At 38.5% G+C, this 27109-nt stretch overlaps 1 protein-coding gene and 1 pseudogene across 1 annotated transcript in view; both read right to left on the reverse strand.

The window, feature by feature from the left end:
* Positions 1–283: 283 nt before the first annotated feature.
* The window catches only part of HEPACAM2 (HEPACAM family member 2), a 67715-nt gene continuing 40889 nt past the window's right edge, over positions 284–27109 (reverse strand). The window contains exons 5-9 of the mRNA XM_006891497.1: positions 5464–5589; positions 5357–5381; positions 5237–5274; positions 3004–3077; positions 284–397 (exon numbers count right to left, since the gene is read on the reverse strand). Coding sequence (XP_006891559.1) covers positions 284–397; positions 3004–3077; positions 5237–5274; positions 5357–5381; positions 5464–5589 — 377 coding nt within the window. The remainder of the gene's footprint in view (positions 398–3003; positions 3078–5236; positions 5275–5356; positions 5382–5463; positions 5590–27109) is intronic.
* Positions 23928–25089, reverse strand: LOC102849238 (annotated as a pseudogene).

The following is a 27109-nucleotide window of genomic DNA, read 5'->3' on the forward strand; positions in this document are numbered from 1 at the left end:
CATAAACTGAATTTTAGGTACCTGTCATTGGGCTTCTGAGGCTATAAATCACATTGAAGGAGACTTCCCATTTTCTCCCTTGGAGACTGATGTTTTTTAGACTGTCAGAGGTGCTGCCTTTGTTAGCAGCTTACCATTCTAAGGATGTGCTACCAGATGCACAGAAACTAGTTTTCTGCTTTAATGTGTTTTTTTTAAATTTTCATGTTTTCCATTCATTCTAGGAGAAAACATGGGCTGAATGCTGAGCATCACAGTAGCCCCACCAAACGCAAATTTGTTCTTACTCTGTACGGTCTTGTTGTTGGGCAGGGATGTGTTGAATAACTTCATAAATTGTATTGTGCAACTCTTGTCCTAATACATCATCAGAGGCAAGAACAGGGCTACTCGGCATCTGAAAATGGGACACGTTTAAAATGAAAATTAAAGGAGGACTAGTAGATAGTTTTCCAATAGACCATATTATTGAAAACAATGGGAACTAGTGATGATTGTGTTTCTCTCCTCTAGAGTGTTCCTTTTGCCCTAGTTCCCTGCACTTACCCTGTGGTAGTGCCACGGCACAGCTGTGAGGTCAGAAGAGGAATAGCTTGACCAATCTATCATTAACTCCCCTTCTCCCTTCATTTAAGAAGAAAGCTGGTAGTACCTACTGTAAGGGAAATAGAATAGAAAGGGGAAAATAGCAAAAGCAGGGATCTCTAGACAGCTTACAATCAGAACGCACATGTTGTTATCTTGCATCTCCATTGTTCTTTTGATAGTATTGGCCAAGTATGTGTGCAGAGGTGATGGAAAAGCAAAGAAAGCTGGAAGTGCTGGTCACTTTGTGTAAAACAAAAATGGTACCGAAAAATAGAGAACTAATGAAGGAGATATTTGCATTAGTTTTAATACTAGTCAACGCTAAATGATTGAATAATTGTGAAAAGTATAGTAGTGTATTTCTATTTGGTAAAACCCAGCATGCATTTTATTAAGATTGACACTCATCTTTTAGTAACATTATTTTTTTAATATTTCATATTTTCCTTTCCCCTGCAAATACTGCTTTCCATTTATTTTACCAAAGTCTCTTCTTCTCCCCACCTACACTCTTCTTCTTGTGACCGACCAGTTTTTGGGAATTGACTCAACAGCAGTGAGAAGGATGGTCGATCACTTCTTGTTTTTGTTATATAGAGTCAAATATGACTCATAGCAACACTCTGAATAACCCTGACTTATCTTGTTCCATTTTTATAAGCTCTGACACACTTGAGCTCATTGTCACAGTCACTGTGTCAATCCATCTCATTGAGGGTCTCCCCTTTTTTTTTTACTGACACTCTATCTTTTCTAAGTATTATGTCTGTTTCCGAGGCATAGACCCCCCAACAACATGGCTAAAGTATATGAGATGAAGCTTTGTTAGCCTTGCCTCTAAGGAGCACTCTGGTTGTACTTTATCCAAGAAATATTTGTTTGTTCTTTTGTCAGATTATGGGATATTCAGTACTCTTCTCCAATACAACTTCTGGTATGTCATATTTATACATCTGCACCTTGTTGTTGTTATGTGCTGTCAAGACCCCTGCAACTCAGCAACCCTATATACAATAGCTTGGAAGCCTGCCTTGTCCTGAGCCAGTCTCACTGACTGATACACCTACCCCTACTCTCCTATTTATGTATCAATCCATGTCATTTGGGGTCTTCCTCTTCTGCACTGTCCCTGCACCCTTCTGAGCATGATGTCCTTCTCTAAGGATCAGTCCCTCCTGGCCACATGTCCAAATTATGTAAGATGGAGCGTCAAAATCCTAGCTTCTAAGGAGAAACTTGATTTTACCTTCTCTAAGACAGACCTATTTGTTTTCTTGGTGGTCCATAGTATGTTCAAATCTCTTCTCCAGCATCACAACTCAAAGGCATCAATTTTTCTTCTGTCATCCTTAGTCATTATCCAGCTCTCTGATGCATAGCACGTAATTGTGAAGACCATGGACTGGATCAGGCGTACCTTAGTCCCCATCTAGAAGATTCTTTTTCTTGAAAAGCCTGAGCTGAGCTATTAGAGCTGTTGATAAGTGATAAACATGCTAATTTCACAAAACTTCCTTCTATCCAACTTCTCAAAGAGCAAGAGTAGCAAGTAAAACAAGTAGAAAGAGTAAGAGAATTCTCTTTGGATTTATATCACAAGTTATTATTTCTATTTTTTAAATTTCAAAGACTTAGTGATTATTTTCCCTGAATTCTGAGACTAGTTTCATTACAGTTTCTCTTTTCCTCTCAAGGCCATGACGTTTGGCTGCTGTTCTTGCTGTTTAACTGCTATTTTGGCTTCTTCCTACATAGATTCTCCTCCTCTGTCTTGGTTTCTATCCTCCTTTACTTGCTAGCCTGATTTCTCTCTTCTCCAAAACAGGATGGTGCAGTCAACAAAGAGCCTCAACAGATTCCTCAGAGTTTATCTGCCTCTAAATGTGGGCATGGCTCCAGAGCAAGTTACTCAGGTATATAGCGGAAAGGTATGAAAAAGCTTCAGTTACGGGGCTTCTGGTTTATAATTAATGTATTCATTCTTCCACCTCAAGTTATTGAGGACTGTAGACTTTTGATCTTCCCAATATAAAACCTTAATACAAGTCCTGGTTAATCACAAGGAACCTTAATGTCTAGTGGCTAAGTGGTAACTGTAACCTCAGTAGTTTGAATCTACCCAATTCCCAATTTATACATGTCTTTGACCTGCAGCCTTGTTGGGATTTTCACTGAGTTTACAGCTAGGGATTACTGAATTAAGATGATGGCCTTATTTGTATTAGCCTTATCTATAAAGGCTACAGAAGATGATCTACCCCAAGTCTCACAATCACATTCATTACAGTGTGTTAAATGCTGATGAAGGGGAATGTAGCCATTCAGCACAACGCTCCAGTGCTTCATGAACACAGCTTACACCTCTGCTGAAGCAGGGCTCCATATTTTATCTAATTAGCCACTAGGAAAACCAACCCTGGGCACACCAGAAGGATCTGGAAAGCCAACAAATTCATATATTCCGAAGTCATCTAGAGCATCTTCATGGCCTGAAACAGAAAGCAAATGCTACTTACAACCAATATCTCAAGTTGTTGTATTAAAATAAAATTGTAAATATCTCTTTTTGTCTGTTTTAAGTGGTTTGTGTGTAGTAAATTATGCGTAAGGCTGCTAACTGAAAGGGGAGCAGTTTGAATTCACTATGTGGGGAAAGATGGATTGTCTACTCCCATAATTTTTCTTTTTTAAAGAAATTTTTATTTTATACTGGTTTGTTTACCAAGTTTGTATACTTTTTTGTTTTTTAAACTTTTTAAATTGTGATTTTAATGAAATTTTACAGGAAATTTTTATTTTCATTTATTCACTGTTGCGTGTTTTCCTCTCTACCCCACAATTCACTCCCAAAAAAGATATATATTTATTCATTGTTGCATGATTTCCTACTCCCCATTCCTCCTCCCACAGTCCACTTTGCTAAGCACCTCTTATTCTGGACTGTTGTCATACAAATAATGCCTAATCATATATTCCTTTTAATGACTTATTTCCTTCATCTGTTCCAATGCAGTATTCATAATAGCAAAGAGATGGAAGCAACCTATGTGCCCACCAATAAATGAATGGATAGATAGAAAAACCATGGTATTAACACACAATGGGATACTACACAGCACCGAAAAATAAGGAATTCATAAAATATTACACACATGAGTGACCCTGGATATACTTTGTTTTTCACACCGGATCTTTCCCATTTCTTTTCTCCACTCTTCCTTCCACCCATCAAATTGTGCAACCTTATGATTATCCCCCTTCCTTTCCTTAGCCATCTGCTCCTACCCTCACCCCCTTGGACTCTCATACATATTTTACTAGTTATCTACTTCCATAATTTATCTTCAACAACCATTTTCAGTACCCTTGGTACTAGCAGTACCAAGAGATGTATTGTGCTGGGAAAAATCTACTGTCAGGGACCTCTCTAGAATACTGAAGAATGATGATGTCAGTGTGAAGACTAAGGTGCTCTGGAGGTAAGCTATGGTCTTCTCAATTGCAAAAATTAATTAAAAAAATTAAACCCCCAAACTTTAGGAGGTGGTAACCACAATCTTTCTATAATATCTAATGCATCTTACTATAGGATTGGGTAGAGTTTTGATCTCTTATTAATAGGGTTGATATGAGTTTGAGCTGACTCCAAGATATCTAACAACAACAACAGATCTAACAAGGACCACCAAAACAAATAAAATAAATACCTATTTTGTATATAACATAGCAAACATAGCTACTCATACATACAAAATACTATGAAATCTAACAAAACAATATGAATGTCCTGTGTCATTTAGGAAATGCCTAAAGATGAGAAGGAACAACAGGGTCACTGGAATCCATTCCAGCTATGACATTCTAATATCTGTAAGAGAGAAACTGTTAGAAAAGAGAGAGAAGGCTTACATTTGCTAAGCACCCAGGAACAATATCTGGCAGTCCAACTACACACTTTTATTTAACTTGCATAACATCACTAAAAGATTTAACTTTTATTTGATATCACTAAGAGGAAGTTATTATCTTTATTATATAGATGAGGAAGTTCAGGTCAGGAAAAAGAATTCATTTTCTTAAAGTGATATAGAACACGCATTATGGAATTGAAACTCAGCTCTGTGTACCTCCAAGGCTGAAAGAGCAAAAGCAAAATGTTGTTAATTTTTTATAATAACTCTCTATACAGTCAATATTGATGACAGTAAGGAGCCAGTTGGAGACAAAGCAGCAGCACTGGCCCTTTGAAACTCCCTTTCCTCTTCTTCCTAGGTCAGAGCTGTGAGCCTTGCATCTGCCTTAGGAACACCCAAAAGGTTTGTCATTTTACAGTCAACAACAATAGGAGAACATTTTGCAATATTAGAAATAAACTCAGGATAAATTAACTAGGTTTCAGCAGACATCAGCACTGTGGGACAATTTGTGACCCCCTTGATTTCTTGCTTTTATAATAGAGCTAAGGCCGCCTATCAGGTTTACCTTATACAGCTGTGTGACTAAATATATAAAACCTCAGGACAATGTTATCTCAAATTATCATATTAGCATTCACTTATAGTAATTATATCTTATATAAAACAATGAGTATAAATATTAACTAACATGCAGTAACACTCAAAATATTTACATTCAGCTTGGCTATTACCTGAAAATGCTTGAGCTCTCCTATATTCTGTTTCTGGTCTGAAAAGACAGACATTTTTGTCAGTGACCAATAATTGTGGGAAAACATTAAGAAAAAAAATTGTAAAGACAAATGTCTTACCTGCCTTCTAGTTTCTGCTTTAAAACTAAAACAAAGAGGAAAAAGAGTAAGTTAGTCTTTGATAAATACATAAAACTATCTTGTTTTATTTTCTAATATTCACCTACCATTGAAAGGTTGGTATTTTTTCCATAGGAAGAGAAGACTCATGGATATAATCAAAAAGAGTGAGACCCCGGTTATACTTGCTAAAGGTGACAGTGATTTTCCTTTTTGTGCAAGTTTCTCCAATCCTATATGAAAAGAACAAATATATAGTTGACATTTCTGATATGCTTTGTTGTATTTGTGCTTTACTTTAAATGAAACACTGATATAATATTTTAACATGTCCATCTCTGATTGTGAATTTTTTGTTTCTATCCATTTCTGTTATTATGTACATTTTGAAGCTGTTATGTTTTAACCTTATTAAATAAAAATTTTGTAATCTAAAGCAATGTTTCTTGTCTTGAAATTGAAATTATTGATATTAATTCATCTAAATCAACTTTTGGAAGCAGGAGCGGCATCCACTTCCAAAATGGCTTGCCTCCGGAAGCTCTATTACGAACAGTGCTCAGGCTGTTCATTTATAGGGTCGCTATGAATCGTCTACGACTCGACGGCATTAAACAACAACAACAACAAATCAACTTTGAGTCATATCTTTAGGATTTACTTGTTAATCCTTTTACTTTCAATATTTCGTATTTTTATATATAAAGTATGCATCTTATGTGGGGCAAATAGTTTTTAACGTGCAATAATGAATGAATGGAAATCCAAAGTTTCCATAAAACGTTCATTAAAATGTCAATTAAATTAAAAAAGATATAATCTGAAAATGATGGTCTTTTAGTTGGAATATTTGGTTCATTTCTATTTAATTTACTTGCTAATGCACTTCAGGGAGCTCTGGTGGTAGTGGCAAGGAGTAGTAACAACCTAAAGGCACATGGTTTGAATCCTCTATCTTCTCTGCAGGAGATACATGGTTATTCTCCTCCCATGCGATTTTACTGCCTCTGAATCCCACTGTAGGGTCAGCTTTGAGTTAGTGTTAACTTGATGGTACGTAACAACAAGATTTCAAATTTACGTATGATCTTACACTTCTTTATGTATATCCTATGTATTTGTTTCTTTCTATCTTTTCACATTAATTTAAATTGTTGTTGTTGTTATGTGTTGTGAAGTCCTTTGCAACTCATAGTGACCCCATGTACAACAGCCCTCAACCCTGCTCTATCCTGTGCCAATTTTATTGTCTCTGACATACCACCCCCATTAACCTAGTCATTGAATCAATCCATCTCATCAAGGGTCTTCCTCTCTTGAACTGTCCCTCAACACTTCCAAGCATGATGTCCCTCTCCAAGGACTGGTCCCTCCTTGCAACATGTTCAGAACATGTCAGATGAAGTTTCAGAATCCTTGCCTCCAAGGATCAGCCTGGTCTCACCCTCTCTAGGATGAACCTGTTAGTTCTCCTGGCAGTCCACTGTATATTCAATAATCTTTTCCAGCATGACAGCTCAAAGGCATTAATTCTCCTTCTATCATCCATAGTCATTATCCAGCTGTCTGATGCATAGCAAGTAATTTGGATTAGTCATTATTTGATTCCCCATTTCCTTTCTATTTGCTTGTCGTTATGTGCTGTCGAGTCCCTTGTGACTCATAGCGACCTATGCACAGTAGCTCTTAACCCTGCTCTATCCTAAGCCAATGTCACCATCTCTGTCATACCTACTCTTATTACTCCAATTTTTTAGTGAGTCCATCTCATCTGGGGTATTCCTCTCTCTTGTGCTGTCCTTCGACCTTTCCAAGCATGATATCCCTCTCAAAAGACTGGCCCCTCCTGGCTAAACGACCAAAATATGTGAGACAGAGTCTCAAAATCCCAGCCTCCAAGGAGAAATTTGGTTTCATTTTCTCCAAAACAGACTTGTTTGTTTTCTTGATGTTCCATGGTATGCTGAATACTCTTCTTCAGCACCACAACTCAAAGGCATCAATTCTTCTTCTATCATCCTTAGCCATTGTCCAGCTAGAGCAAATAATTGAGAAGACCAAGGCCTGGATCAGGCACACCTTAGTCTCTAGACTGATGTCACTGCTCTTTAGCAGTTTGGAGAGGTCTCTGACAGCAGACTTCCCAATGCAATTCATCTTTTGATTTCCTGACTGCTGGTGCCAAGAGTGTTGATTGTGGAGCCGAGCAAGCGGAAATTGATAACAACTTCAATCTCTTCTCCATCGGCCCATTGGTGAGAATCTTTCTCTTCTTGATGTTGAGTTTCATATTGAAGACGACAGTCTTATCTTCTGCGGAAAATGCTTCAGTTTCATCAAGTAAGGTTGTGTCATTTGCATAAAGCAGGTTGTTGATGAGTCTTGCTCCAATCCTGATGCCACATTCCTTCTCATAAAGTCCTGCCTCCTGAGTGATCCGTTCTGCATATAGATTCTAAAGGTATGGCAACAGGATACAATCTTGAAATACTCCTTTCCTGATTTTGAACCATGCAGTGTTTCCTGTTCTGAGGACTGCTTCGTGGTCCAAGTATAGATTTTGCATAAGCACAAGCAAGTGTTCTGGGAGTCCCATTCTTCTCAAGGTTAGCCACAATTTTTTGTGATCCATACAGTCAAATGCCTTTGCATAGTCAATGAAACACAGAAAGACATTTCTCTGGTACTCTTTGCTTTCAGCTAAGATCCATTTCACATTGGTGATAATGTCTCTAGTGCCATAACCTCTTCAAAACCCGGCTTGCATTTCTGGTAGTTCTCTGTCAATGCACTGTCTCAAATCCTTGACTTATAAAAGTCTAATAACACCTAATAGTTTTATCCAGTTACCAATTTAACAATATAAGAATTAATTAAAATTCATTAAATAAGGCAAAGCTCTAGGACTCAATTATTAATTTAGTACTGTTAAATTGAGAAGCTTTAGTGGCATAGTATATATAGCATGCTGTACAACAAAACAGTTATTTAGTCAAAGATTACAGCCTTGTTAACCCAATGGTGAGTCTCTTGAGGTAGAAATAAACTTGAAGGCAATTAAGTTTGGTTTTGGAAATGTGACCTGACTACAGTTCTATGCTCTGTCATCCCTGGCAGGTGATTACACACTCACTCCTCACTTACTGACATAGTAAGTTTTCAAGATCAGATCATTATGCAAAAATCTGCATCGAGTAGACATGAAGAATGATCATAGTAGGTAACAAAATGGGCAGTAATACATCATCGTGTCATTGCCATACCACTAAGAATCATGGCCTAGCCAAGTAGACATAACCTTAGCCATCAAAGCTAGCATTATTGTTGCCTCACACTTTGATCTTTATTATTAAATGCATATTGTTATGTACAGAATAGTTGAAAAGTAGTTTTAAAAATATTGTCATAAATTCAAAATGTCACATAAAGGGATGATTCATAGGTAAAGAGCAGATAGACAAGAAACAGAAATGAGGCTCACTCAGTCCAAATCTACTTGTTCTGTCTGTTGGAGGGCACAGCAAATGAACCAAATCTTTTTTCTCTTCATTATTCCATTTCAATTGTTTGATCTAACCTCTCATTTGAGAATTTTCTTCTTCAGATTAAACATAGCCACATTCCTTTGTTCTTTATATGACAAGTTTCCAGATTCTCTATCATCCTAGTAGCATAATTTTGTAACTCAGCACAATTACGAGCTCCGGTGGTGTATGGTTTCTAAGAAGTTACACTTCTAACCCAGAGGTATCACCTTTCTGATGGTTTGATATATCAGCAGCCCCCAGGGAGAAAGATAGGCAATTTCTCCTCAAGAGATTTACAGTCTTAGAAAATCTGCTGATGGGTCAGTTTATGAGTTGGTTCTGACTCAATCACAATGAGCTTGAATTTTAGTTTGAGCTGCAAAGGTTAGCCAATTTCACTCCTAAAAACAGAAATTCAGAGGGAAATCCTTCTCTGATGTGTTTATCAATAAAATGAAGACAAATAGAGTGCTCCCCCCAAAAATAGCATGCTCCCATAAAATGCTGACAATGATAAAAAACAGAGTAATAAAGAAAAACATGTATATAATACTGTATCGTAGAGTGGCATATTTAAGATATATTTTATAAAGTGGACAGTACTTCTAGCAAGTGTATTATCCATTTTTCATTTTATATTTCAGTATAAGTCAAAATTATCTGGAGAAATTTCCAGAAAAATGTACAATTAAAGGTGTAACCAATATGTGTCTGTATACATATGCTTCTTATTTATTTGTGACAGATGTATCATATCAATAACAATTAACAATTTCAAAAGATCATCTATAGGTAGAGGTAAATAAGTATCCCAAAACTAAGACTAGAACAAGTTTATTCTATCTGGATTTAATAAACATTTCTTTTTCTTGCTAATACATCAAAAATTGATTTTGTAATTTTTCCTTTAGCTTCTTTTAACAATAGACTCCAGGTGCTTTAGATTTTCCCTTGTTTATAGTCAAACTGACTTCACCAAATTGAACATCCCACTCCTTTCAGAAAGAATTTAATGCTAATTTATTCTCCTCACTTTCTGGCAATGCATTCTGCTAAGAATGAACATCGGAAAAAATTTTAGTATAGTCTCAGCTCTGTTTTTCTCCTTTTAAACTTCCTAATGCCAGCCATGGTAGCGCACTTTTCATTCTAAAAGTCACACTTTGAGGGTGGGGTGCACAGAGAAAATGAAGAAGAAGAAGAAAAAAGGTCATACTCTAGCATACTACCAGCTCTAAGTACTTTCGTATTTCTGAAGCCTGGTACCAAGTTTCTCTTATAATGCCTTCGTATCTTACATTAGATAAGACACATCTTCCTCTTTTAGTTTATTGTCCCTACTGATACATATTTCCTCAAATGATCTAATTTTCAAATTTTGTCCTACAAAGGGCCCAACTCTTGACTGCAATGTCTTTATTTCTTTAGGCTCTTCCTCGTCTTCTTATCTCTTCCATGGGTATTTTTCCTACAGACGATAACCTGTAGTGACCAACTCCTGCCTCCCAAAGTCTTGACTATGGCCCAGGTTGAATGTTTACCCCTTATTATCGGGAAAGAAGGACAGTCTTTTTTCCAGAACACATGTTCTTTTTTAGACTCATGACTTCAGTATAATATTCTGGCTTTTTCACTCTCAACCACTGTTTCTCATATACCTGGCAACACAACATTAACCAGTTATGACATTTAAAATTTGTTCTCTAAGACAAATTTTTTTTTAAATTTTATTATTTTTGTGTGAGTGTACCATCAAATCAGATCTGACTGGTACAGGAGGAGATTGTCCCTCCTTCCCCGGCAGAGCATCTGGTGGATTTGAACCGTGTGCCTCTGGGACTGTAGTTGCAGTTTCTTGCCACTAGGCCACCAGAGCTCCCCTTAAGACAAATTAAAAAAATAATTACAAACATGCCAAGGATTAAGTCAAGAGGTGTAATTGTGTGGTCTTTTCTCTAGGCAAATATATTTTGGATAGAACCCAACTTTAAAAGAAGACAGTAGCAAAATTCTGACCTTGTTTCCACAGGCAATGTCTAAGAATCTCTAGTTCTGGACAATTTTATGAGTCCCTTTCTTTCTCCTTTCAGGAAATTTACTATTCTTTAGAACACAGCATGCTATTCTCCCTCATTATTTAAACATGGCTGGATCATTTACCAAAGCCCTGGTGCAAATGGTATTTGCTCCCTCCTTGGGTAAACAAATAAAATGAAACAATATGGTAAGTGCAAACACAGGCAAGAGGTGTGGTATCCATGGTATCGCAACCTTGCTGTCTGAGAGACTGCACCCCAAACAGGGTAGCCATATGTTGTTAATACTTGTGTTTCTAGATTAGAATGGAGTCCAGCAGTCTCTCCAATCTAATCTCTTCATTGATTATGGCAGCTGATCAATGTCCCTAGGGAGCTTAGGGCACCATGTTGAAGCGCATACTCCTGACACACTCTGGCATGGCCTCACCAGACAGTCACAGTTATCCTAAGCTAGATGCTCAAGGATGTAACCTAGCACTCAAGGGTCTAGATTTACAGGCTGTAGTTCTATCCTAATTCCTATCCTCAATGACCAATGTGAAACTCAACTCGTAGAGAGCTTTACTCTAGAAATTTCTATGTAGATAGAAAAATTAGTAAAATAACTGGCCTCTATGAGGAGAAAAGTGGCATCAGGATTGGAGGAAGACTCATCAACAATCTGTGTTATACAGATGGCACAACCCCTCTTGCTGAAACTAAGGAGGACTTGCTGCAAAAGGTCAAGAACTGCAGCCTTCAATATAGATTGAAGCTCAACATCAAGAAAATAAGATATTCTCCCCACTGGGCAGATTGGAAGCATTATGATGGATAGTAACGAGATTGAGATTTTTAACAGTTTTAGTTTGCTTGGCTCCACAATCAACACTCTTGGTACCAGCAGCCAGGAAATTAAAAGACAAATTGCTTTGGAATAATCTGTTGTCAGAGACCTCTCCAAAATACTGAAGAGCAATGGTGTCAGTATAGAGACTAACTAAGGTACACCTGATACAGGTCATAGTCTTTGCAATTACTTGCTATGCATCAGAGAGCAGGACCAATGATTGGGGATGATAGAAGGAGAATTGATGCCTATGAGCTGGGGTACTAGAAAAGAGTATTGAATATATCATGGACTGCCAGGAGAACAAACAGGTTCTTCCTAGAGAGGGTGAGACCAGGCTGCTCCTTGGAGGCAAGAACTCTGAAGCTTCATCTGACATACTTTGGACATGTTGAAAGGAAGGATCCAGTCTTTGGAGAGGGAAGTCATGCTTGGGAGGGTGGAGAGACAGTGCAAGAGAAGAAGACCCTTGATGAGACGGATTGATTCAATAGACTGGGGTAAAGGGGGTAGGTGTATCCGAGACAATGAAATCGGCACACAAAAAATAGAGCAGGATTTAGGGCTTCTGTACGTAGGATCACTATGTGTCACAGGCGACTTGACAGTGTCTAAAAACAACAACTTTATAAAAATATGTACAATATAAGTGAATATGAAAAAAGGATAACTTGTACAGGATCACAAACATATGGAAAATATTTGTTGCCATTGAATTGACTACAGCTCTCAGTGACTCTGTGAACAACAGAGTGGAACTTTGCTATATCCTTTGCTAACCTCATGAGCTCTGAAATGCTTGAGCCCATTGCTGCAGTCACTGTGGCAATCCATCGTATTGAGAATTTCATTTCCCTGAACTTCTACCTTTCTCATGATGTATTTTTCCAAAGACTAGCTCTTCCGGATAACATGTCCAAAGTACATTAGATGACGTTTCAGCATCCTTGTCTCTAAGGTGCACCTTGTTTGTATTTCCTCCAAAATAGACTTGTTTGTTCTTTTGACAGTCCATGGGCCATTCGGTACTCTTGATCAACAGAATGAAAGATATCAATTCTTTGGTCTTCCTTATTCATTGTCCAACTTTTAGATAAACAGAAGGCAATTGAAAATATTGTGGCTTGTATCAGACGCACATTAGTCTTTAAACTGATATTCAGTGCTCTTTAGCACTTTAAAGAGGTACTTGACAAAAGTTTGCCAATGTGATACAACTTTTGATCTCTCTCTCTCTTTTTTTTTTTTAACTTTCAGCAGTACTTTATTGGAAGAAGTCAACCAGCCAGTAAACTCAAGAAGAGACTTGTAGGGTGGCTGTAGGCTGGGCCAATGTGGTCTTACAGTTGCTGGGTCACCGCTGGGAAATAGAAGAAAATGAATGCAAGCACCATCTAACTCTTCTTATCTGGATTCAGGGCCTCATGGCTTGGATCACAAGTCCTTGCTCCTGGAAGAACTCCATAACCCAACACCTAAGAGGCTCCCTAAAATAGGTGGGTCCACTGTTGAGAAGAGCTCAGGCTGTCATTATTAGTCAAAGAGCTTGACCCTGGTGCCAGACAAACAATCAGGAGAATATGGTTGCTCCAGAGGGAGAAGGTAGCTGTGTGATTTATCTCAGACTCTCATCGTTAGGGGTGGGAGGCTTGAAGAAGGGTGGGACTCCTGTGAAGTCCTCATCTCTCGTCTGGCTGACAGGTTCAACCTGGGGATGTGGCTGCAATTCACAAAGCCCCGGGCTTGGAAGATGTATCTCAGTGGTGATGGTGATACTGTCACACACAATCTGAGACAAGGAGATCCGTTTCAGGGCTCTGCACTGTCTTTTGGTAAAAAACAAAAAACAAAAACCCAACCAAAAAAACCCATTTCTGTCACCATAATCTGTCTCCATCTTGTGTTCCTCTCAATTGGTTTTAAAAATAAATAAACAAACAATAGGCCAGAAGAGGCCCTACTTGAGGCCCTGACAGGAGAGGCTCTGCATGGCTGCAATCTGCAAATGTCTGTGTTTTCAGGTGACCCACACAAATTCAGAATTTCCTTGCCAAATTCTGGATTTTCAGTACTCAGCTTAATTGTTCTAAATCTCAAGGCTGGGAAAGCCAGGAGAAGTGCCTCCAAGCTTTTTACCACCCTTGGTCTTGGATGCCTCTGAACCCCAGAACATCTTATCCAGACCCAGTCAGAAGGGAGACCAACTTTTGATTTCTTGACTGCTGCTATCATGAGTGTGGAACCAAGTAAAATGAAATTGTTAACTTCAGTCTCCATCTATCATGATGTTGCTTATTGACCCAGTGGTGAGAATTTTCGGTTTCTTGATGTTTAAGTGTAACCCATATTGAGGTTGTTCTTCTTCAGTAAGTGTTTCAAATCATCTTCACTTTATGCAAGCAGTTTGTGTCGTCTGCATAATGCAGGTTGTTGATGAGTCTTCCTCCAATCCTGATACCACATGCTAGTCCAGCTTTTCAAATTCTTTGGTCAGCATACAGATTTCTAGTAGGGTTGAATCCCAAACTAAGGCCATGTTATCAATAGAGCTCTATTACATATTAAAATACAAGCATTTGAATTCTGGGAAGATATATATATATTTCCAAAATATTTTCGTTTTATATACACTTCAGTTAAAACCTCAGGTAATCAAACCAAAATCCTGGCTAAAAATTAAATCCTGACTCACCGAGACCCTATAGGACAGAGCAGAACTTCTCCGCTGGGTTTCCAAGGCTGTAAATCTTTATGGAAACATTTCTTTCTCCTATGAAGTGCCCTGTGAATTTGAATTGATGTAGTTTTGGTTAGCAGGTTAGTGTTTTAAATACTACATCACTGAGACTTCAAGGAATAAGGTCTTAAGTAAGACAATAAAATCATGTTTGTGTCAACATTATGCCAATCGATATTTTACTATGCCAATTTGATGTTTTATAGCCACTTCTTCTTTAAATGATATATTGTTGTTGTGTACTGTCAGTCAGAACTGACCCACAGTTGACCCTCCAGCAGGTTTTCAGAGGCAGTTAATTGCCTATCCTCCATGGAGCAACTGATGGATTCGAATCCTGTGTCTTCAGAATTGCTGCACAGCTTCTTGGCATTGTTGTTGCTGTTATGTGTCACCGAGTTGCTTGCGATTCATAGCGACCCTAAGTACAACAGTTCTAAATTCTGCTCTGTCCTGTGACAATCTCATTGCCTCCGACACACTCATCCCGATTGCCCCAGTCACCGAATCAACCCATCTCCCAGAAGGCCTTCCCCTCTTGCACCTGCCCCCCACCCTCCCAGGCATGATGTCCCTCTCCAAGGACCAGTCTCTCCTTACAACATGACAAAAGTATGTCAGATGAAGCCTCAGAACCCTTGCCTCCAAGGAGAAGCCTGGTTTAACCCTCTCCAGGCTGAATCTGTTTGTTCTCTTAGCAGTCCGTGGCACCTTCAGCACTCTTCTCCAACACCAAAGCTCAAAGGCATCAATTCTCCTTCTATTCGCCTTGGTCATTGTCCAGCTCTCTGAATAACAACAAGTGATTGCAAAGACCATGGCCTGTACCAGACGCACCTTTGTCTCCAGAGACACACTGTTGCTCTTGAGTACTTTAGAGAGGTCCCTAACAGCAGACTTTCCCATGGCAATACATCTTTTTTTTCTTTTCTTTTTTTTTTTTTTTACTCTGGCAACAAACCCGTTGCGAAAAAGCGGCAATACGTCTTTTAATTTCCTGGCTGCTGGTGCCAAGAGTGTTGATTGTGGAGCCAAACAAACTAAAGCTGTGAACAATCTCAATCTCTTCACCATCCATCCTGATGCTGCCAGTTGGTCCGGTGGGGAGAATCTTTGTCTTCTTGACATTGAGCCTCAATCCATATTGAAGGCTGCAATCCTTGACCCTCAGCAGCAAGCTTTAGGCCACCATATTAGAGGTATTTATTTTATTATTATTAATTTTAATGAAAATTTACAGAGACTTTGGATTTCCATTCATTCATTGTTGTACTTTTCTCCCTGCCCACCTCTCCCCGCTCCCAATTTGCTCCTCTTTGAAAAGTAAAGGAAAAATTATTTCATTGTTATATAATCCCTCCCCCCAAGTCCACTCCACTACACAGCCTTTGTCATGACTCTTGTCATGACAATAATACCTAATCACATATCCCTTTTAAACAGTTCTCTCCCTCATCTGTTTCAATGCAGTATACATAATTTATCCCATCTTTCTCAGTCTCCTCCCAACCCTGATGTCAGTCCTATTTTACAACAGTGGCACTATGCAGTATTTGTCCTTTTGTGATTGAGAGAAGATATATTTATTTTTAAGTACAGATGTTTAACAATTTTTAATTATAAGAGATTATCAACATCATAGACAAACCAGAAATGTGTCTACATTCATATAAAAAATCACTTAAAGTTGTGAGAAAATATATGCTATACTGTATATATGTCATACTATGTGGTTCAAATCCACGAGCTACTCCATGTGAGAAAGATGGGCAGTCTCTCTCTGTGTGATTTATTGCCTCTAAAAACCCACCAGAGAGTCAGTTATGGGTTGGTTCTGACTTGACAATACTCAACAACAACACATACCTTAGAAAGATTGTAGTACCATCAATATTCTCAGTTATACTGTGAGATAGTTTGCATCATGGTTAAAATCATGGGCTTTAAATTTGGGCATTACTTTCTCCCTTTCTAGCTTTGTGATCTTGCCTATTTTCCCGTTTCCTTTAGGCTGTCTCTAACTCAGACATACAAAAGTCAGTTAACAATGCAAATTATATATGAATCATAGTCACAGAACTGAAAGCCACCATCTGGTCTCCTCTTACATAGACAGGAAAAACAGAGCTCTCATATTCTCCAGCCATTCTCTCTCCAGCACAATCTTCAGTAAAACTTTTGATCATTTCCTCACTGTCATTTTCTTTCCGTATTTGTGACTAGGGAGTCTTCTTTGACATCTCTTTTCTTTCTTTTTTTTTTTTGACATCTCTTTTCTTTGCTGACACTTGACGTAAGCATATTCATTACCTCATTAAAAACAAAGATGTTCATCTGTTTCTTGCAACTTGACTCTATTTGTGCTAAATATCAACTTGGTTATGAAAACATCCTAAAGACTTATTTTAAATTTTCAATTCTTTAATGTACTTTCTGGTGGCCTAGCTGGTAGGGAGTTGAGTTGCCAACCTTAAGGCAGGGAGTTCAAATCCACAAGATGGGAAATCTCTTGTGCAATATATGGCTTCTGAAACCCTGCTAGAAGTTTAGCCATGAGTCAGTGCCAATTGGACAGCAATGAATTGGAAGACATTAGTATTGATTTCTCACTAAAGTGGATGGTCATTTGATAGTTACAAGTGAAGCTCATTTCTAACTGTTGGTAGGTTATTGACTTATTTGTATCACAAGACTTTTTCATTTAGAAAACCTTAAAAGAATGAAATATTTAACATAGTACATGAATACTATTGATCTTCTTCTTCACTTTGCTGTTGTTTGAGTACAAGTCCTATAAACTTCTGAGAGGTGACAAAACTGTTCTAGAAAACACAGAGAGGCCACTAATGTTGACAGTTCTGAATCTCTCTGAAAAATAAGCACCTGCTCTTCTTATTTACTATAATAACAATTAGCCTGGTCTTTGCACTGGTTAAACAGGTTTTTAAAGCCAATTGTCATTAAGACTACAGCTATAGTTGGATTGTGGTAATAAGATCTTAATTAAATATTGAGGGGATCCAGTAATATGAAAATATCTTGGTTAAATATTAATCTAGAAAGTCTAAGTGGCCACTGCAGTATATTTTATATATACTGTGGTCATTTCTTTACTTGCAATGAGCAAGAAGAAGGCATCGAGGATCATATCAAGGCTTCTACTAAATTTTTAGATGCTTAATTATAAGTAACTAAGGTAATGGGATAGGTGTGTTAGAAACAGAGAAACTGGCTCAGGATGGTACAGAGTTCAGAGCTATTGTGCATTGGGTCACTGTAAGTCACAGGTGACTCAAAGGCACAACAATAACAACAACAACTATAACTCTAAAAAATTATGTTTGGTTAGCTTCTGGGGTGAAAAGATGGTTATATCTATTAAATATTATTAAAACAGAAAAGAAAGTATATACCTTAGCTGTTTACTTTTCTGTCACTTAGTTAAACGATTTCCCCCACCCCCACACCAATGTAGCTTTCTCAGGGCCTACCATAGGATTTGGTCATTACATTGTTGTTAAATGCACTCTAGTTAAGTATGACTCATAGTGACCCTATGAAAAGCTATCCTGAACCCTGCTGTAACCTGTGCCACCCTCATCATCTCTGACACACAAGAGCCCATGTTCAATACACCATGTCAATTTATCACTGTGGGGTCTTCCTCTCCGCTGACCCTCTATCTTTCCAAGCATGGTGTCCTTTTCCAAGGAGTAGCCTCACCTATCTGTTGTTGTTAGGTGCTGTCAATTCACTTGTGATTCATAGTGACCCTATGTACAACAGCCCTAAACCCTGCTCTATCCTGTGCCAATCTTACTGTCTCCGAAAGACATACCCCATTACCCCAGTTATTGAATCAATCCATCTCATAGAGGGTCTTCCTATCCTGAGCTGTCCCTCCACTCTCCCAAGCATGACGTCCCTCTCCAAGGACTGGTCCCTCCTTGCAACATGTCCAAAGTATATCAGATGAAGCTTCAGAGTCCTTGCCTCCAAGGAGCAGCTCAGCTTCACCCTCTCCAGGACAAACCTGTTCGTTCTCTTAGCAGTCCATGGAATATTCAATACTCTTCTACAACACACAGCTCAAAGACATCAATTCTCTTTCTATCATCCCTAGTCACTGTCCAGCTCTCTGATGCACAGCAAGTGACTGCAAAGACCATGGCCTGGATCAGGTGCACCTTAGTCTCCAGACGGACATCGTTGTTCTTCAGTACTTTTAGAGAAGTCTCTAACAACAGACTTTCCCATGGCAATACGTCTTTTAATTTCCTGGCTGCTGGTGCCAAGAGTGTTGTTTGTGGAGCCAAGCAAACTAAAGCTGTGAACAATCTCAATCTCTTCACCATCTCATCTACCTACATGTAAAAAATAGAAAAGATACAGCTTGAACATCTAGGTCTCCACTGGCTCTTGGGCTGCATTTTTTCCAAGCTATATTTGTTTGTTCTTTTGGCAGTCCATGGGATATTTACTATTCTTCTCCAACACCATAACTCAAAGGCATCAATTCTTCTTCTGTCATCCTTATTCATTGCCCAGCATTCTAATGCATAGCAAGTGATTATGAATCAGGTGCATTTTAGTCTTCAAACTGACATTATTGCTTTTCAGTATTTTAAAGAGTTTTCTGACAGCAGACTTGCTTAATGCAATAGGTCTACTGATATCCTGACTACTGGTACGAAGGGTGTTGATCCAAACAAGAGGAAATCATCGACAGTGTAAATCTTTTCTCTAACTAGCATAATGATGATTCTTGGTCCTGTGGTGAGGACCTTTGTGTTTAAATTTTTTTTACTAATAATGTTAATGAAAGGTTAGAGAGACTTTGGATTTCCATTCATTCATTGAGGCATTTTTCTCCTTATCCACACTTCACCCCCAGTTTGCTCCTCTCTTTGAAAAGTAAAATTCTTTCATTGTTTTACAATCCCTCTCCCCAAGTCCACTCCACTATGCAGCCTTTGTTCTGGTTTCCTGTCATGACAATAATACCTAATCACATATCCCTTTTAAACAGTTCTCTCCCACATCTGTTTCAATGCAGTCTACATAATTTATCCCATCTTTCCCAGCCCCCCCCACCCCGATGTCAGTCCCATTTTACAACAGTGGCAGCATGCAGTATTTGTGCTTTTGTGACTGAGCCATTTCACTCAGCATAATGTTGTCCAGGGTCACCCATTTTATATAATATTTCATGAGTTCTTTGTTTTTCAATGCAGTGTAGTATTCTATTGTGTGAATATACCACAACTTCTCTAACCATTCGTTTGTTGATGGGCACTTAGGTTGTTTCTAACTCTTTGTTATTGTGAAAAAAGCCATGATAAATATGGGTATGCATATATCTGTTTGGGTGGCGGTTATCGTTTTTGGGTATATTCCCAGTAGTGGAATTGCTGGGTCAAATGGTATTACTATTTGCAACTTTTTGAGAAAGTGCCACACTGCCTTCGACAATGGTTGCACCATTTTACACTTCCACCAGCAGTGAATAAGGGTTCCAGTTTCTCTACAACCTCACCAGCATTTGTTGTTTACGGTTCTGTTAAATTTTCCAGTTCTGACTGGGGTGAGATGATATCTCACAGTTGTTTCGATTTGCATCTCTCTTAGAGCTAGGAATTTTGAACATTTCTTCAAGTGTTTGCCATCTGAATGTCTTCTTTGGTGAAGTGTCTGTTCATATTCTGTGCCCATTTTTCATCTGGGTTGTTTACCTTTATCTTGTTGTGGTACTTAAGTATTTTAGAAATTCTAGACATAAGTCCTTTATCTGACATGTTATTACCAAATTTTTCCCCCAGTCTGTGGCTTCCTTTTTAACCTGTTGGAGAAATTTCTGGCTATGCACAGGGATTTGATTCTTACATGGTCCCATTGATCTATTTTATCCTCTTCAGGTTGTAGATTTTGGAAGACTGTTTATGTTGTGGATTAGGACTTCTAGAATTCTTCCAAGTTTTTCTTTAATGAAGTTTATAGTCCTTGGTTTCAGTACGTTGTCCATGATCCACTTTAAGCTGGTTTTTGTGTATGGAGTGAGGTGTGGATTGTGGCTGAGTTTTCTGCAGATAGTTTTCCAATTTTGCCAACATCATTTGTTAAAAAGGCTGTTGTTTCTCCACTTAACTGATTTCATCTCCTTGTCAAAAATCAGTTGACCATAGGTAGATGAGCTATTCCTGGGTTTTCAATTCTATTCCATTGATCTATATGATTGTCACTGTACCAATACCAAGATGTCTTGACCACCACAGCAGTGTAGTAAGATTTGAAATCAGGAAGTGAGATGCCTCCTACCTTGTTTCTCTTTATTTTTATTATTGTTATTATTATTAATTTTAAGGAAAATTTACAGAGACTTTGGATTTCCATATATCATAGTTGTTTTGATTTGTGTCTCTCTTAGAGCTAGGAATTTTGAACATTTCTTCATGTGCTTGTTGGCCATCTGAATGTCTTCTTTGGTGAAGTGTCTGTTCATATCCTGTGCCCATTTTTCAATTGGATCATTTGTTTCTCTTTTTAAGGAGTGCTTTGCTTATTTGGGGCCTCTTTCCATTCCAAATGAAACTAGAGATTGCCTTTTCCATCTCGTTGAAGAATGGAATTAGTATTTGTATTGAGATTGCACTGAACGTGTAAATTGATTTTGGTAGTATTGTCATTTTTACAATATTGAGTCTACCTATCCATGAGCAAGGAATATTCTTCCATTTATCCAGGTCTCTTTTTGTTTCTTGTAGCATTTTGTAATTTTCTTTGAATAGATCCTTTGTGCATCTGGTTAGATTTACTCCCAAGTATTTAATCTTGTGATTAGCTATTGTGAAGGGTATTGTTTTTCTTAGCTCCAGCTCTGTATTCTCTTTGTCACTGTAAAGAAATCCAACTGATTTTTGTATGTTGATCTTGTATCCCGCCACTTTGAGTCTTTATGGTTTTCTAAGTATACTGTCGTATCATCTGCATAGAGAGATAATTTTACCTCCCCTTTGCCAATTTGGATACCTCTCATATCCTTTTCTTGTGTTATTGCAATCACTAAGACTTCCAATACAATATTGAATAGGAGAGGTGATAGTGGGCATCCTTGCCTAGTTCCTGTTCTCAAAAGGAATGCCTTTAATCTCTCTACATTGAGAACAATGTTGGCTCTCAGGTTTGCATATACACTTTTTACTGTGTTGAAGAATTTCCCCTCTCATCCTATTTTGTTGAGTGTTTTAAACAGGTAAGGGTGTTGGATTTTATCAAAGGCCTTTTCTGCATCAATTGATAGGATTATGTAGTTCTTGTTCTTTGCATTGTTAATGTGATGAATTACATTGATTGTTTTTCTTCTGTTGAACCATCCTTGCATATCTGTTATGAATCCCACTTGGTCATGACGAATTATTTATTTTTTTAATGTATCATTGGATTCTATTGTCCAGGATTTTATTCAGAGTTTTTGCATCTATGTTCTTGAGAGATATTGGCCTATAGTTTTCTATTTTGATGGTGTCCTTTCCTGGATTTGGTATCCAGGATATGTTTGCTTCATAGAATGAATCTGGGAGAATTCTATCTTTATTTCCTAAAATAGTTTACATAGAATTGGTGACAGTTCTTTTCTGAATGTTTGAGAAAATTCACTTGTAAAACCATCTGGTCCAGGGCTTTTTTTGATTGGAAGTTGTTTTATTAACTTTTCACTTTCTTCTTTTATAATGGGTCTGTTCAGGTGTTCAATTTCAGTTTTTGTCCGTTTAGGTAGGTTTTGAATTTCTAAGAATTTGTCCATTTCCTCTAGGTTTTCATATTTGTTTGAGTATAGTTTTTCATAGTATTCCACTATTGTTGTTATGTGCCGCCGAGTCGTTTCCGACTCATAGCGACCCTATGCACAACAGCTCTAAACCCTGCTCTATCCTGCGCCAACCGCACCGCCTCTGACACACCCATCCCGATTACCCCAGTCACCGAATCAATCCATCTCATAGAGGGTCTTCCCCTCCTGCGCAGTCCCTCCACCTTCCCAAGCATGATGTCCCTCTCCAAGGACCCGTCCCTCCTGGCAACATGTCCAAAGTATGTCAGACGAAGCCCCAGAATCTTTGCCTCCAAGGAGTAGCTTGGTTTAATCCTCTCCAAGATGAATCTGTTTGTTTTCCTGGCAGTCCAGGGTACATTCAGTACCCTTCTCCAGCACCACAGCTCAAAAGCATCCACTCTCCTTCTGTCCTCCCTAGTCATTGTCCAACTCTCTGATGCATAACAAGCGATTGCAAATACCATGGCCTGTATCAGGTGCACCTTAGTCTCCAGAGAGACACTGTTGCTCCTGAGTACCTTTGAGAGGTCCCTAACAGCAGACTTTCCCATCGTGATACGCTTTTTGATTTCCTGACTGCTGGTACCAAGAGTGTTGACTGTGGAGCCGAGCAAAGTGAAGCTGTGAACACTCTCAATCTCTTCGCCATCCATCCTGACGCTGCCAATTGGTCCAGTGGCGAGAATCTTTGTCTTCTTGACGTTGAGCCTCAGTCCATACTGAAGGCTGCAGTCCTTGACCCTTCGCAGCAAGTGCATGAGGTCCTCCTCAGTTTCAGCAAGCAAGGTTGTGTCATCTGCATAATGGAGATTGTTAATAGATCTTCCACCAATCCTGATGCCACAATTCTCCTCATAGAGCCCAGCCTCTTGGATAATCTGCTCTGCATACCACTATTAGACTTTCTATTTTAGTTGGTTCTGTTGTGACACTGCCAGTTTAATCTTTTGTTCAGAATATTTGTGTCTTTTTTTCAGTTTTCCTATTGGTTTGTCTATTTTATTGACCTTTTCAAAGAACCAACTCCTAGTTTTGTTGATGGTTTCAATTGTTTTTCTGTTTTCTGTATCATTTATTTCTGCCTTAATTTTTATAATTTCAATTTTTTTAGAGGGTGTCAGGTTTTGTTGCTTTTCTTTCATTTTTTTTGGAGATGTTGGGTCAGAGAGTCAGTGGTCATATTTTTCTACCTTTTCCGATGTGTTTGTTTATTGTTATAAATTGACCTCTGATTACCGCTTAGGCTGTTTCTCAGAGGTTTTGGTAAGTGGTGTTTTCATAGTCATTTCTTTCAAGAAACCTTTTAATTGCATTTTTAAAAAAATTTCTTCTAGTACCTAGTCATGTTCAAACAAGGTGTTGTTCCGCTTCCAAATGTATGGGGTCTTTTTTTTTCCCACCTTTATCCTCTCATTATTAATTTCTAATTTTGTAGCATTGTGTTCTGAGAAAATGCTTTGTATTGTTTCTATATATTTTTTAAAAATCTTGAAAATTTAGTAGATCTTTTAATAGATGCCATATGTACAGGATTCACTGAAGAAAGGAGGTGCATGATAGCCAGGCTAACTTTATTGATGCCAAAAACCAAAGGCTGAGCAAGGGCCTCTAAATGTTGACTGTCTTGGCTGGCTTCACATCTCCAAGTTCAGAAGACAGCCAGCGGTAAGTGTGATGACGACATAGCGCCTCAATGGTCTTGAGCTCCAGAAGTGTTGCCTGAATCCCAAGGTCTTCCAAGCCGGGCAGGTGAGGCAACTTCGTCTGTGATGTGAACCCATTCCACTTTATCCTTCGTTGTCCAGGACTCAAATGGACTCATCTCAAAGAATCTGGCCACCAACTGATAAGCAAAACGTGCCAAAGGATATGGGATGAAGGGTTTGTGTGCCATAGCAAAGATATACTGAATCATGTCAAAGAGGATGTACTAATTAGGTCCAGTGAAGGCAAATGTTTTCCCTCTGGCACCAGGATCTTTAAACACGTTCATAATTCCTTTGGATACATCCACAACATATAATGGTTGTTTCTAGGTTTTCAGGCTCAAGGAAATAAGAGGCTCACCACCAAATGCATGCATATTTGCAAAACAGTTGAAGAATTTATCTTCTCTTCCAAAGATGTCTGATGGCTTTATGATAGTGGCATCTGGAAATGCACCTCTCACTTCCTTCTCTCCAACAGCCTTATTTCTCAGATATCTAGAAGAGCTTTTAATATTAGCATGCAGAGGAGAAACGTGAATCAGTTTCTCCACTCCACCCTCCTTACAAACTTGGGCAATTGCATGGGGAATCTTCACAAAAACACCCTCATAATCAAAGTTTTTAGTTTCCCATTCTCACCCAACAAGGGTGATGACAACATTGCTGTGCTCCACTGCTCTTCGAATGGAATCTTTGTCTATTCCGTCGCATTCCATCCCATCCCATCCCATTGCATTCCATTCCAGGAAGCTAATCTGTCCCAAGTCACCCATGGGACGAAGGTGCATGAGATCGTAAGTGTCACAATGATAAGGAATGATCACATGTGAACCCATATGGCCAAGATGGTTAACAACATATTGACCCAGGAGTCCTGTTGCGCCAAACACAGTGGCCACAATCCCACTGAATGAGGAACGCCCACATTTCCCATGAGGAATGAGTGCATGATGAAGCTGGCACTGGGGTGCAGCATGAAACACAGACGTGGCTACTGCAGTGATGCCAGAATGTGACTTTGGAAGGGCCCGAAGGACTCTGAGATGCATGGCTGCTGCCATCTTTCCAACAATCCTCTGCCTACTTCTATGTTTCTTAATTTATTGATGCTTGCCTTGTGACTTAAAATGTGATCTATTCTGGAGAACATTCCATGCACATTGGAAAAGAAGGTATACTGTACACTTTTGGGGGGGTTCATTAGCCTATAAATATCTGTGAGATCAAGTTGATTTATTGTGTCACTTAATTCTTCAGTATCTTTGCTGAGTTTCTTTCTTATCTTTTCTTGAGAGTGGTCTATTGAAGTCTTCAAGTATAATAGTGTTGTCTATTTCCTTTTTCAGTTTTGTTAATGTTTGTTTTATGTATTTTTCAGGTCAAACATATGGTACATAGATACTTATTATTATGTCCTCTTGTTCTATTGACCCTTTAAGCATTATCCTTTGTGATGGTTTTTGCATTAAAATTTATTTTATCAGAGATTAATATCACTACTCCTGCTTTTTTCTGGTTGCCCTTTGCTTGGTTTATTTTTTCCCACCCTTTACTTTTTAGTCTATCTTTAACTTCATTTTTCAGGTGTGTCTCTTGTAGACAACAAATTGATAGATTTTGTTTTTTCATCCAATCTGCTATTCTTTTTCTCTTCAGTGGTGCATTTAAACCATTCATATTTAGTGTGATTATTGAGAGGCAAGTTTTATTGCTATCATTTTGTTGAGTTCTTTTTTGGTGTTTTTCTAGTTACTTTGGTCCATCTTGCTTTTTGTGGCACTTCTGTAAAAAGGACATCTCTCAGTGTTTCCTATAACATTGGTCTTGTTTCCTGTAACACTGGTCTTGTTTTTACAAACTCTCTTAGGTTCTGTTTTTCTGGGAATATCTTGATTTCTCCTTCATGTCTGATGGACAGTCTTGCTGGGTACAATATTCTTGGTTGACAGTTGAGTTCTTTAAGTGTTTGATATATGCCATTCCACTGTCTTCTTGCTTGCATGATTTCTGCTGGGAAATCAGAACTTAATCTTATCTGTTCTTCCTTATAGGTTACTGTTTCTCCCTTGCTGCTTTCCGAATTCTCTCCTTATCTTTGTTTCTGGCAAATTTGACTATGATATGCCTTGGTGTTTTTCTTTTGGGGTCTATTTTATATGGTGTTTGCTCAGCTTCTTGAATATATATTCTCTCATTCTTCATTATGCCTCGAAAGTTTTCTTCTAGTAATTCTTCCACAATTTTTTTGGTGCCTTTACTTGCTTCTTCCTGTTCTGGGATTTTGATTGTGCACATGTTATTTCTCTTGATGGTGTCCCACATTATTCTCAGGTTTTCTTCTTTCTCCTTTATTTTTTATTCTGCTTTTTGCTCTAGCAGATCAGTGGTGACAGTTCTACCTTCTATTTCACTGGTTCTGTGTTCCATCTCTTCAACTCTGTTCATGTGTCCCTCCATCATGTTGTAAGTATCTGAAACCTTGGACCTCATATTTTTGATTGTGGTTTTTTGGTTTTCCAGTGCCTCTAATTCTTCATTAGTTTTATCTGCATTATTTTGGCTTTGTTTTTTAAGCTTCTCCTATTTTTGCTTGCAGTGTCCTATAATTCTTCAAGTTTGTTTTTCACCCATTGAAAATACTCAATCATTGTTCTTTTGAATTCTATGGTCAGAAAAGTTTCATCAGATTTTCTGGCTTCAGGAAATCCATTGCTGCTGTGTGCTTCGGGCTTATGTGGGGAGTGAAGTAGTCTGCTTCTTTTGGGACATTGTTGTGGTAGAATATTTTTGTGCCTGAGGTGATAGCCAGTTCTTGTTCTGATGTCACTGCTCCAGAAGAAGGTTGGACAGGCACACAAGTAGATGTACACAGGGTGAGTGCACACACAGACATATGTGTGGGCAGGGTGGGGAGGGGGGGAGAAGAAGCACATGCAGATGCACACGGGAGGTGGGTGTAGGGGAGACCTGAATGTAAAACCAGGAAGCTTTGATTTTCCTCTTGAGAACTGGGTCTGCCACACCAGCTGTGCTCCAGCTGTCTCACTCCTTCCTGCTTAAGTTGATGGGATCCCACATTTT

This window comes from Elephantulus edwardii, unplaced genomic scaffold (assembly GCF_000299155.1).
Source record: "Elephantulus edwardii isolate Elephantulus edwardi_28Jun2011 unplaced genomic scaffold, EleEdw1.0 scaffold00098, whole genome shotgun sequence".
NCBI classification, from domain to species: Eukaryota; Metazoa; Chordata; class Mammalia; order Macroscelidea; family Macroscelididae; genus Elephantulus; species Elephantulus edwardii.